Genomic DNA, 14,354 nt, shown 5'->3' on the forward strand with positions numbered 1-14,354 from the left:
CAAAGTCAATAACTTAACCAAACAATTTGAACAAATAGAAAATGAAGAGCAAAAGAAGACCAAAGCTACTAGAAGAAAGGAAATAATAAAGATCAGGGCAGAAATAAATGAAATACAAAACAGAAAAACAAGAGAAAGAATTGAAAAAACCAGAAGTTGGTTCTTTGAAAGGATCAATAAAATAATCAAACCACTGGCTAGACTGACAAAAGAAAAAAATGAGAAGAGGCAAATAATCAAAGTAAGAAATAAACTACAATGAGATTCCATCTCACTCCAAAAAACACAAAAAGAATGTAAAATGGTACAACCACTTTGGATATCGATTTGGTGCTTCCTTAAAAAGCTAGAAATAGAACTACCATACAATCCAACAATCCCACTCCTTGGAATATATCCTAGAGAAATAAGAGCCTTTACACGAACAGATATAGGCACAACCATGTTCACTGGAGCACTGTTTACAATAGCAAAAAATGGACGCAACCAAGATGCCTATTAACAGATGAACGGGTAAATACATTATGGGATACTTACACAATGGAATACTACACATTGATAAAGAACAATGATGAATCTTCGAAACATTTCATAACATGGATGAATCTGGAAGGCTTTATGCTGAGTGAAATCAGTCAAAAGAACAAATATTGTATGAGATCACTATTATAAGAACTCAAATAGTTAAAACAGAGAAGGAAATATTCTTTGACGGTTACGAGAGTGGGGAGGGAGGGAGGGAGACAGGTTATCACTAATTAGATAGTAGATAAGAACTATTTTAGGTGAAGGGAAAGGCAACACACAGTACAGGAGAGGTCAGCACAACTGGACTAAACCAAAAGCAAAGAAGTTTCCTGAAGAAACTGAACGCATCGAAGGCCAGCATAGTAGGAGTGAGGGTTTGGGGACCATGGTTTCAGAGGACATCTAAGTCAATTGGCATAATAAAATCTATTAAGAAAACATTCTGCATCCCACTTTGGAGAGTGGCATCTGGGGTCTTAAATGTTTGCAAGCAGCCATCTAAGGTGCATCAATTGGTCTCAATCCACCTCGAGCAAAGGAGAATGAAGAACACCAAAGACAGAAGGTAATCATGAGCGCAAGAGACAGAAAGGGCCACATAAACCAGAGACTGCATCAGCCTGAGACTGGAAGAACTAGACAGTGCCTGGCTATAACTGATGACTGCCCTGACAGGGAACACAACAGAGAACCCCTGAGGGAGCAGGAGAGCAGTGGGATGCAGACCTCAAATTCTCGTAAAAAGACCAGACTTGATGCTCTGACTGAGACTGCAAGGACCCTGGAGGTCATGGTCCCCAGACATTCTGTTAGCCCAAGACAGGAACCATTCCCAAAGCCAACTCTTCAGACAGGGATTGGACTGGACTACAGGGTAGAAAACGATGCTGGTGAGGAGTGAGCTTCTTGGATCAAGTAGACACCTGAGACTATGTTGGCATCTCCTGTCTGGAGGGGAGATGAGAGGGCAGAGGGGGTCAGAAGCTGGCAAATGGACATGAAAATAGAGGGTGGAGGGAAGGAGTGTGCTGTCTCATTAGGGGAGAACAACTAGGAGTATATAGCAAGGTGTATATACATTTTTGTATGAGAAACTGACTTGATTTGTAAACTTTCACTTAAAGCACGATAAAAATTAAAAAAAAACTGGAGACTTTACAATAGATTTACTGAGATAAAGAGGATCATAACAGAATACTATGAAAAACTGTACTCCCAACAAATTTGAAAACCTAGATCAAACGGACAAATTCCTAGAAACACACTACCTACCTAAACTAACACAAGTAGAGGCAGAAAATCTAAACAAAAGAAGAGATTGAAGATGTTATCACCACCCCCATCCCCCCCCCAAATAAAATAAAAAAGTCCAGGACCAGGTGGCTTCACCGGGGAATTTTACTAAATATTTACAGAAGAGTTGACAACAATTCTACTCATACTCTTCCAAAACATCGAAAGGAAATACTCCCTAACTCTTTCTATGAAGCCAGTATCACAATGATACCAGAGCCAGGTAAAGACATCACAAAACAAAACAGGCCAATGTCCCTCATGAATATAGACAGAAAAATCCTCAACAAAATTCTGGCAAACAGAACTCAACAACATATTAAGAAAATCATACATCACGATCAAGTGGGATTCATACCAGGAATGCAAGCATGGTTCAACATTAGAAAATCACTTCACCACATAAATAAAACAAAGGACATGAATCACATGACCATCTCAATTGATGCAGAAAAAGCATTTGATAAAATCCAACACCCTTTCCTGATAAAGACTCAGCAAAATAGGAATAGAAGGGAAATTCCTCAACGTAACTAAGGGCATACACGAAAAACCAACAGCCAACATTATCCTCAATGGAGAAAGACTTAGAGCTTTCACCTTGAAAACAGGAATGAGACAAGGATACCCATCACCGTGCTTATTCAATATTGACTGGAAGTCCTAGCCAGAGTAGTAAGGCATGAAAACAAAAAGGGTAACCAAACTGAAAAGGAAGAAGTGAAACGATCTCTATTCACAGATGACATGAGCTGATAGATAGAAAACTCCAGAGATTCTATAAGAATGCTTCTGGATCTAAGACAGAATTTAGCAATGTTGCAGGATATAAGATCAACACACAAAAAGCATTTAGGTTCCTTTACACTAACAGGGAGAAATCCAAAAAGGAAATCAAGAAAAAAATACCATTTATAATAGCCCCCAAAATGATAAAATACCTAGGAATAAACCTAACCATGGATGTAAAAGACTTATACAACAAAAAAAGAGACTAAAAGAGGCCTACGTAAATGGAAGTCCATTCCCTGCTCATGGATTGGAAGACTTAATATTGTGAAAATGTCAAATACTATCCAAAGCGATTTATAGCTACAATGCAATCCCAATTCAAATTCCAACAACATACTTTACTGAAATGGAAAAATCACCAACTTTATATGGAAGGAGACACCAAATAAACAAAGCAATATTGAAGAAGAATAAAGTAGGAGGCCTCACACTCTCTGAGCTGTATAATAGAAACTCCCCTGTATAGTTTCTGACATACAGTTACAGTATTCCAAACAGCCTGGTACTGGTTCAATGATAGACACATAGACCAGTGGAATAGAATTGAGAACCCAGAAATAAATCCATTCATCTAAGGAGAGCTGATTTTCGACAAGAGATCAAAGTCCATTCAGTGGGGATGGAACAGTCTCTTCTAGCAAAACTGGATATCCTCATGCAGAAAAATGAAACAGGACCCATACCTCATACTACACACAAAAACAAACTCAAAATGGAACAAGGATCTCAATTTTAAAGCTAAAAACCATGAAGTTCTTCGAAGAAAACACAGGGGCAAAACTATGGAACCTAGTTTTTTTAATGACAGGTTATCAAACACAACTACAAATGCAAGACCAGAAGATAAAATAGATAACTATGTCCTCATAGAAATTAAATACTGATGCTCATAAAAAGACTTTACTAAAAGAGCAAAGACAACCAACAGACTTGAAAAAAATTTTCAGGAACATATCCCATATGGATTTAATCTTTAAAATATATGGAAAACTTCAACAACAACAACAAAACAACCCAATTAAAAAATGGGCAAAGGACATGAACAGACACTTCACCAAAGAGGACATTCAAGTGGTCAACAAACACATGAAAAGATATTCATGATCATTAGCCATTAGAGAAATGCAAATCAAAACTACCATGAGATATCATCTCACACCTTCTAAAATGGCACTGATAAAAAAAACCAGAAAACAACAAACACTGGCAAGGATGTGGGAAGAATGGAACCCTTATCCACTGATGGTGGGACTGTAAAATGGTACAACCATTATGGAAAACAGTATGGTGCTTCCTCAAAAAACTAGAAATAGAACTACCTTATAATCAAGCGATTCCACTTCTAGGTTTATACCCTAAAGAGAGGAACAGACATGCACACCAATGTTCATCGTAGCACTATTCACAATAGATGGAAACCACCTAAGTACTCATCAACGGATGAATGGATAAACAAAATGTGGTACAAACATGGAATACTATGCAGCCACAAAGGATAATGATGAGTTCCTGAAACATAATGTAGATGAATCTGGAGGACATTATGCTAACTGAAATAAGTCAGTCACAAAGTGACAAACATTGTATGATCTCACTTTTATAAGAAGGCAATAGGTATACAAACAGAGACCAAAGTTCATTAGCAGTTACCAGGGATGTATATATATAGTTCATTAGTGGTTACCATGGATATATATATATATATGGCAGTGTTTTGGTTTGTTGTACATAGGGTCTTTATGAGTCAGAACAGACTCGATGGCACCTAACAATGACATATATATAAATAATATTTGTGACAGGAAAGGTAGCACTAAATGTGGAAGTGTGGATGAAGAACACACCTTGACCAAGGTAAATGATGTCACAAAAAATACACAAAAGGACATTTTTGATAAAGGATATGACATATATAATGTTACAAAACCAACAACCAAAAATATGTGTGGTTACATATGCACATATGAGTATGGGTGTGTGTACACATGTGTGCACTTATACAAGTATCTATTTGCATGTGTATATACATGTATTTGTGTGCATGGATGTACATCCATATATATAATAAACAACACAGGGGACACAGTTACAGATACTTCTTAGACATAACCAAACACCTTGCAATATTGGTTTTCTGGGTTTGAAGGCTTAGACCACTGTTTTATGGGGCAACTTGGTCAACTGGCATAATATAGTTCATAAAGTTTACATTCTGCATCCTAGTTTGGTGAGTAGTGTCTGGGGTCTTAAAAGCTTGTGAGCTGGCATTTAAGATACGACCATAGGTCTCTACTTATCTGGAGCAAAAGAGAAAGAAGGAAACCAAAGACTCAGAGAAGAAACTAGTCTACAGAACTAGTCTACATGAACCACAACCTGAGACCAGAACTAGATGACGACTGGCTACCACTAATGACTGTTCTGATCAGGGCCATGATAGATGGATCCTGACAGCATGGGAGAAAAAAGGGGAAAACAACCCAAATTCTTAAAAAGTGCAGACACTGGATCTATTGAGACTACAGGACTTCCCGAAACTATTGCCCTAAGATACTCCTTAAACCTTGAACTGAAGCTGTCTCCTGAGTCCACCTTTTAGCTAAATAACAGACTGGCTCATAAAATAATCACCCATGAGTACTACGCACCTTTTAAAAATCAACTATATCAGACCAAAGGGTCAACAATTACTCTAAAGCAAAGACGGAACGGAAACTAGATTACTAGAAAGGGAACATCCAGAATGGAATTAATGACAATATTGACACATTGTGGAAAATGTAACCATTGTCACTGAGCAATTTGTGTAGTAATCGTTAAATAGGAACCTAAGTTGCTGTGTAAACTTTCACTGAAAACATATTAAAACATTATTTAAAAAAAAAAAACAACTCGTGTTCAGGGTAGGGGGAGAAAGTACATGTTGGTACATATTACTGGTGATGTTAACCTTGATGACTAAGGTGATTCTCCATTTTAAATTTATTAATTTTCCGTTTGTAATTAACATTCTGGGGAAGATACTTTGAGACTAAGGAAACACGGTTTCTGTTTAAACCTCCACCAACTCACCATTCGCCTTGCCTGCAGAAATTATTTCTGTGACGTCCTGATTGCAATTTTCTGTTTCTGGCATTCCTTCCATGTTCATTAATTGGAATTCTTCTGAAAGAAATAGCTGTGATTTTTTCCTTTCATTTCTTTATTAATTCACTTACTGATATCAGTATTAACTCATGGATATTTGTTTTGTCCTTGGGTTATAATACCATCATTATTTATTTTGTTGCTTCAATTTTGGCTATTGGGAGCTCTTTCAGGTTGCTTTCTGTGCCCTTTTGGTTTAGGCTTTTTTTTTTTTTTGTAAGCACTTCCGGTACCAGGTGATACTCTAGGTTCAACTTATATTTTCCCTGCCCCAGGCCTAGAATCACCTAGTTCTGCAAGGAGCCCTGGCTTCTTTAATTGAAGAATGGTATTTAAAAACCAAGATCTGGATGCTAGATACACTCACTGATACTGGGGTGCCAATGCTTATAATACCCCCTTGGTGGAGTTAGGAAAAAATATGAATGTGTGTATATAATGCAAACACACATCTGTATTTACCTGTCATGTATAAATAAACCTCGAATTCCAGTCTAGCAACACAGAATTCTAGCCTCCCCCCCTTTCCTTATTTGTAACTTCTCCCAATGAGAAACCTAGTTGATTATCTATAGTATATTTATTTCTTGAACAAATCAATACAAATAAAAATATTAATACTTTCAGTTTCTAACTTGCACCCTTGTGAGAAACAAATTTACCAACTAGAGTACTTTTTTTTGTGTGTGTCACAAATATGCATCAGGAATTTGTGACTAAATTTATTTACTAGGATCCTATTTGTATCTATATTGTGAAGTTTTTGGGTTTCAAACATACGAATTAACCATACCTCTCCTATCACTGGATTTTGCGTGAAACAAACAGAGAAGACAAAAAGTCTAATGGGGATCAGATTATCTGCTTTATTGATGTTAAAGCTAGATTAAAGAGCAGTTTTGATTGGAAGAAAAAATGGAACTCCTGCTTTCCGGCAAGGCACACCTAGGACCAGCTTATGGGAAGAACTGGGTGTACGGAGCACACTTAGTGTGTAAATCTCCTTCATGGCCCCTCGGCAATGTTGCTGAACAGAACACAGGCAACTTTGACAAGTGAGGTAAACAAATTGACCAAGCCTCTTCCCCCACAGGCAGAAATGTGAAGAGCAAAAGAGACCTGCTGCCCCTGGATGAAAAATCAATTTTATGTTAAAATTGCCATGGTTATTCTGAGGTGTTATTTTATGAGAACATTTAGTAAATGCCAGGAACTTATTATAAAAATATAAATAGGAAACGCAAGCACATTATTTCTTACTGAAAGTGATGGCCATAATACATCCAGAGTCCTTGACCTAAATAAACATGCTTCTCATTGAAGTGTAGTGCGTTCTTAGCAGAACGTTGGCTTTTTCTAGGGTAGATGTCAATGAAACATCTATACGTAGATTACCGATGTTACACAAAAAAGTGCAAATATACTGAATAGCAAGATTGGCTTGGTGGGTGGGAGAGACTAGAGATGAAGAAAGTGACTAGTGGTGAGGAACAGATATGCAAGTGAGAAGATGAGTAAGATAGGAGGAAATGTAAAGGACTGGTCAAAAACGTTTATTGGTTTCCATTAATCTACCAAATGATCAGTACATTAGGATTCATTTTAGCCAAATCCCTCAGCCAATGTACATTATTTCCAGCAAGAAACAAAAAATGATCAAAATTGACAAATGTTAATAACTGTAGAAGGTAGGTGATGAGTACATATAGGCTAAAAGAACTATTTTATTACTACGTATGGTTTAACTATGCAGTTAAGGGGAAATACCCAATAAAAACAAATGCTAGGCCCCTGAAGGAGGGCTTGGCTACAGCCAGTTAGGAGACTATGACCTTAAGGACATGGGCCCCAACTTAAATCTTAAACTTCAGAATAGAACCCAGACCAAATTCAGAAGGTGCAGTGCTCTAGATCCCGTGACATGGCACAGATGTGGACGTGGCTCTTGTTTAATTGCGAACATCCTGCCGAAGACTCCATCTTCGTTGAAATTGTAAAATCTCCCTGCTTTTCAAAGGCTCTAAATGCAAAGAAAGTGGCTGCTGGGTGGCTATTAAACTGCCCAGGGATCAAGACACAAAGGAAAACTAAAGCTCTAATTCTGGAAGTCTTTGTCAGTTGGCTTTCCATATTTTTACTTTGGCTTCTAGAATTAAAATGCTTCCTTGTTATGGAAAGAAAAGGTAATTTTTTTTTCCTTCCAGATGCATCAAACTAACACTTGAGAAGTTCTCTAGAGGGGAAGGCCCAGGGACAGCTGTCCTCAAATGGCCAGTCCTGCCACTATGAAGGCTGTTAACTGGTAAAGATAGCACAATCATGGCTTTAGCTGCCTAGCAGTTCTCACCCTCCAGGACCTCCCCTGCAGTCAGTTGACAAGGGGCAATTACTGAGATTATAGCAGTGACTTGGGACAAGAGCTGATAGGGAGGTTGTTTCCAGAAGCACACAGGTTTTTGAAACCCTATTTCAGTCAGCAAGAGACTGGATGGCTTCTTGCGTTCTAGCCCAAGGACATGCCAACATAGTGCAGTGTGTTCCTCACTAGCAGTCCTGGGGTAGACTTAGGTAAAAGTCTAATTGGTAGCATCACTGTATATAGGTTGAAATGCAATCTTAGATATAGTAGTTTTAATATAGTAAGATTGTCATGTTTTTTAAATGTAGCAGCATTTTTGGAGGAAATATTTACCCAGAAGGAAAAGTGTTTTTAGTCTCTTCTTTAGCCAATAACTTGGCACAACATGGATATTGGGGTTTCCTCTTGTTAAGACAGCACATGATATAAGAGTAATATCTAGAAGCTGTCCCTACTCCGGGGCGGGGGTCATGACGAGCAGCAAGATGCTATCCACCAGCAGGACTGTTCAGGTAGTCAAGCCACATACTCCATTAATAAGTTTCCCTGACAGACGTGACAACCCTAAACCCACTGCATCAGAAGCTTTGAGATCAGGAGGAATAGCATCACACTCCTCTGCAATGTCCCAGCATTCCAAGGGGTGTAAATCACCAGATTTGCTGATGCATCAAGGTTCGCCAGACACTGCAGAAATAATGAAGACGTTACCTCAGAAATTCAAAAGGAAACTTGTGTCTCAAGAAGAAATCAAAATGATCTCACGTGGAGGTAGAATAATTACTGACAATGTGGCTGCTGTCTGTCATCAGACAAAAAAAATTATCTTTACAATAAAGGACTTCCAAAATGACAAATGAGAAACTGTACATTAGACAACTTTAATGAAACAGTCCACAAATAATAGAAGGTTTAGATGGACACTGATATATCCTAATTTACATATCTGGGTCAGCTTCTCCACAAGCTTACCTAACCGTTTATATACTTTATACTTATTAAAGTATACCTTTTTAAATGGTAATAAAGAAAAGAATAATAACCAAATATTAGATAATAACAAGTGTTGGTGAGGTTTTGGAGAAATTGGAATTCTCATACGCTGCTGGTGGAAATGTGAAACAGTGCAGCCACTGTAAGTCTGGCAGTTCCTCAAACAGAGTTACTATGTGATCTAGAAATTCCACTTCTAGGTAGGTATATTCCCAAGAACTAAAAACATGTCTACAGAAACTTGTACATCAGTGTTCACAGAGTCATTATTCATAATGGCTAAAAAGGGGAAACACCCTTAATGGCCATCCACTGGTGGATGAATAAGTAAAAGGGGATATAGTCATACAATGGAATAGTATTTACCAATAAGAAGTAATGAAGCACCTTTACATGCTACAATATGGATGGACCCTGACAATACTATGCTGTCAAAGAAGCCAGTCAGAAAGGACAGCTTATATGATGCCACTTATATGATAAGTTCAGAATAGGCAAATCTATAGACAGACGTTAGATTAGTGGTTGGTTGCCCAGGGCTGGGAGGGATGAAGGGGAAGGTTGGGGGGTGATCACTGAGGGGGGTGAAATTTCTTTTTTGGGGTAATGGGATTTTCTAAAATTGATTATGGTGATGGATGCACAACTCTGTAAATCTAAAAGCCATTGAATTATATGCTTTATATGGGTGAACTGTATCTCAATAAAGCTATTTAAAAAAAATACAAATGTCAGTAAAAATTCAAGCATATTCAAAGATTTAAAAATGAAATTCCAGGAAAATAGGGCTTAAAATCTAGGGTGTTATCAATTTACAAAACTACTTAGAATCAGTCCTTCTGGTATATTAACTTAAACTACATTTTATCTTCCAAGGCTGGCATAATATAATTCTTTAATAAGTCAACTAATTGAGTTACCAACTGATACAAATTTGTCTTAAGGAATTCAACAGAGAGAAATACTACTTAAAGGTCTACATTCTGTGGGTGTTTAAGATTGTCATTACCCTATGGATGCCAGTGCCTGTTCACAAATGAACAATCAGCTTACCAGAATTGTTCAGGAATGCAACTCCAAATATTTAAAAACAAAAACAACAGCCATATTCAAACACAACCTAGAAGCACTGTGTAAGAAAATTTCCTTATCATTCTGTGCTTCAACATGTCAACCCAGCCCTCAGCACACCTACTACTACTAAGAAATGGAAGTTATTGTCTACTGCTAGAACAGCCACCTGAGGTAGCAGAGCTGGTAAAACTTAGGCTGAAAGGGCACTAAGAGGATGAGAACATAGGTCCCTGAACAGTCAACCTCAGGGAAATTTGGTTATGAGAAGTCGAGAATTTTTGGCCAGAAAGGCCTGCAAATGAAGACCTTCTGAGCACCTCAGAGCAAGTTTATATTGGCTTCTAATACCCATCACTCTAACTCCCAGGACCTGCACCAACCAACCACCATAAACTTACCTCCAATTCTGCAACTACATCTTATCAAGACCATAAAACCAAGTCTTACCTTACCAATTCACATGTAAATGAGGTGTTTGTCTTTCAAACAAAAACAGTTGCTTTTTTTTCTCCCTGGGAGAGGGTGGTGATGGTCCTGGTGTGTGATATGGGCATACAAGAGCTGATCGATCGTTAAATTTTCAGAAATTCTGTGATCTGGTTAATGTCATATTAGTAGCATGAAATCACCATGGTAGGGAAGTCTGCAAAGCTACAAACTGTTAAACATTTACTAGCACACCACAGGCTGACACCCAATGGGCTTCTCAAACTTTCCCAGTAAGCTTTTCCCTAAATTTTTTTTTTAGTCAAACATAATTACAGCAAATGTCTACCTCCTATGCCCACACTCCTCAATGTCATGTAGCTGAAGTAAGAGTACTTAGATTAACACATTTATTTTCCTTTAGCCAAACTGTCAGCACAGTTTTAAAAATTATGGCCTATTTCAGACATAAAATACACAGATATAGTAATAAGCAGAACCACATGAAACTAATGTTTTTGTAAGTCAAACAATCGAATGTTAGCAATTTCATGTTTCAACCTAATACAGGAGCCCTCGTGGAGCAGTGGTTAAGCGCTTGGCTGCTAACCAAAAGGTCAGTGGTTACCAGCCATTCCACAGAAGAAAGATGTGGCAGTCTGCTTCTGTAAAGATTACAGCCTTGGAAACTACAGGGCAGTTCTACTTTGTCCTATAGGGTTGCTATGAGTTGGAAACAACTCGATGGCAGTGGGTGGGTTTAATAAAAGCAAGTAGCCCCATGACCCAGCTTAACAGGGTATTATCCACAATAACTCACGTGTCCCCCCGCCATCACACTCCCCTCCATCTCTCTCTCAGAGGTGACTGCTCTCCTGCATTTATCAGTTGTTCCAATGCACATCTCTAAATTCCAACCACATACATTAAAAACAAACACCAAACCCACTGCTATTGAATCAATTCTGACTCATGGCTAACCCATCTTAGAACTGCTCCACAGGGTTTTCTTAGCTATAACCTTTATGTAAGCATATCACCAGGCCTTTCTTCTGTGGTTTTAGGTTAGACCACTTACGCCACAGTGGTTTTTACAATTCCTTCTTTATGCAGTGGTGTCACACTATATGCATTCTACTTACACTGTTTGATCAATATTGTTTGTGAGATTTTATATTGATACATGTAGCTCTAGTTCATTTTCACTGATGTATAGTGTTTTCCTACATAATTTAGTTAAGCCCTTTCCCTATTGGAGATTTAGGTATTTGGCAATTTTTTACTGTAGTAAAAAAAATTTTTTTTTTTACTATTTTTTACTGATTAAAAGCAATGCTGAAACATTTTTAGTTAAGTGTGCTGCAAGTTAATTTTGCCATCCTTAATTTTAGGGAGGTTAGTCATCTTTTCACATTTTATTGGACATTTGGGTTTCCTCCTGTGTGAACTACCTGTCTATATCACTTTTCCATTAAATTCTTTCTCTTACTGATTTCTAGAAAAACTTTGTTTTAATCTTTTATTGGCTGGTTATATGCTTTCCATGTATCCTCTCCCAGTCAGGAGTCCACCAAAACACTTGTTTCCCAGAAACAATTCTTGGCACTGGCATTATCTTGTATCCCAGTGGTTAGCAAACTAAAGCCTGCAGGCCGGTCCATTTTTGTAAATAATGTATTACTGGAACACTGCCATGCCTGCTTTTCTCTTGTCTATGTCTGCTTTGGGCAGTTGCTCATGACTGTTATGGTCCGTAAAGCTTAAAATATTTACTATCTGGCCCCTGAAGAAAAAGTTTGCTGAATCCTGGTGTAACGGATTGAATTGTGTCCCCTCAAAATATGTGTCAACCTGGTTAGGCCGTGTGTGGTTGTTCTCCATTTTGTAATTTTCCTATGTTATAAATCATAATCTCTGCCTGTGGTTAAAAAGGATTAGGGTGGGATGTAACACCCTTGCTCAGGTTACATCCCTGATCCAATGTAAAGGAGTTTCCCTGGGGTGTGGCCTGCACCACCTTTTATCTTATAAGAGATAAAAGGGAATCAAGAGATTTGGGGACCTCATACCAAGAAGAAAACACCATGGGGAGCAGAGTGTGTTCTTTGGACCTGGGGACCCTGCCTGAGAAGCTCCTTGACAAGAGGAGATTGATGACAAGGAATCTTCCTCCGGAGCTGACAGAGAGAAAGCCTTCCCCTGGAGCTGACACCCTGAATTTGGACTTGTAACCTACCAAACTGTGAGAGAAAAAATTTCTCTTTGTTAAAGCCATCCACTTTTTGGTATTTTTGTTAGAGCAGCATTAGATGACTAAGACACCTTATCTATAATTTACTTAACCATTCCTCTAATTTTGGACATGTAGAGTTGTTTTCTTTTTCAATTAATAACTATGACATCTTTATGACTAAACTTGTCAACTTTTCCCCTCAGACTCTGGAGAAATGGAATTATTGGATCAAAGTACAGAAAAAATTTTAAGGCTTTGATATATCTTGTCAAAATGCTTTCCAGAGTTTTTCAATTTATCTTCCCATTAGCCTATCTCAAATGGTCTGCAACCTTTATGACAATAAGTGCTTATAAAAAATTACTTGATTAATTTTGGCTTAAAACTACATAAGTATCAAGATAATCTCCTCTGGTTTTAGTATTTTATGATGTTTTGATAGTTCATAAGTTTAAGACACCCTCCCTTCTAGTCTAGAAAAATAACTAATCTCCTATAGTCTCTTTACTCTTCAGAATAAATATCAGTCTACAAGTTAAGAGCATAGAATTCTTGCATATAGGCTTGCATCTAAATTCCAGCTTTATAACTAAATTCCAGCTTTATAACTGGGACTTTAGGCAGTTATCTAGCCTCTCTGGGAATAACTTTTCTCTCTGAGAACAGAAAACCCCATCTGCCAAACAAGGCTGGCCCGAGGGTTAAAAGAAATAACCTGTTAACGAGGGTGGGGAGGGAGGGTGAGGGATATTCACTAACTAGACAGTAGACAAGAATTATCTTAGGTGAAGGAAGGACAACACACAATACAGAAGTCAGCACAACTGGACTAAACCAAGCTAAGAAGTTTCCTGAATACAACCAGACACTTCAAGAGACAGAGTAGCAGGGGTGGGAGTCTGGAGACCATGGTTTCAGGGGACATCTAGGCCAACTGACATAACAGTTTACTAAGAAAATGTTCTGCATCCCATTTTGGTGAGTGGCATCTGGGGTCTTAAAAGCTAGTGAGTGGCCATCTAAGATGCATCAATTGGTCTCAACCCACCTAAAGCAAAGGATAATGAAGAACACCAAAGAGACAAGGAAACTATTAGCCCAAGAAACAGAAAGAGCCACATAAACCAGACACTCCATTAGCTTGAGACCAGAAGAACTAGATGGTGCCCAGCTACCACCAATGACCACTCTAACAGGGAACACAACACACAGTCCCAATGGAGCAGTAGAAAAAACGGGGTGCAGAACTCAAATTCTAGTAAAGAGATCAGGCTTAATGGTCTGACTGAGACTGGAGGGACCCCAGAAGACATGCCCCCCGGACTCTCTGTTAGCCCCAAACTAAATCAATTCCTGAAGCCAACTCTTCAGACAAAGATTAGACTGGACTATAAGACATAAAATGATACTTGTGAAGAATGGGCAGCTCCTGTCTGGAGGCAAGATGAGAAGGCAGAAAGGGAGAGGAGCTGGTTGAATGGAAATCCGGGGTAGAAAGGAGTGTGCTGT

At 38.3% G+C, this 14,354-nt stretch overlaps 1 protein-coding gene across 1 annotated transcript; it reads left to right on the forward strand.

Moving 5' to 3' along the window:
• The first annotated feature begins 5,967 nt into the window (after window positions 1-5,967).
• LOC111749597 (alpha-ketoglutarate dehydrogenase component 4-like) lies at window positions 5,968-9,654 on the forward strand. The gene has a single exon (XM_064294663.1). It carries the CDS (start codon window positions 8,590-8,592, stop codon window positions 8,977-8,979), a length of 390 nt encoding a protein of 129 aa, XP_064150733.1. The 5' UTR covers window positions 5,968-8,589; the 3' UTR covers window positions 8,980-9,654.
• Window positions 9,655-14,354: the final 4,700 nt, after the last annotated feature.

Source organism: Loxodonta africana, chromosome 11 (genome assembly GCF_030014295.1).
Source record: "Loxodonta africana isolate mLoxAfr1 chromosome 11, mLoxAfr1.hap2, whole genome shotgun sequence".
In the NCBI taxonomy this organism is placed as follows: Eukaryota; Metazoa; Chordata; class Mammalia; order Proboscidea; family Elephantidae; genus Loxodonta; species Loxodonta africana.

What these genes read in the sequence shown, in the direction of transcription:
- LOC111749597 (XM_064294663.1), top strand. Translation starts at nt 8,590, where the DNA reads ATGACGAGCAGCAAGATGCTATCCACCAGCAGGACTGTTCAGGTAGTC.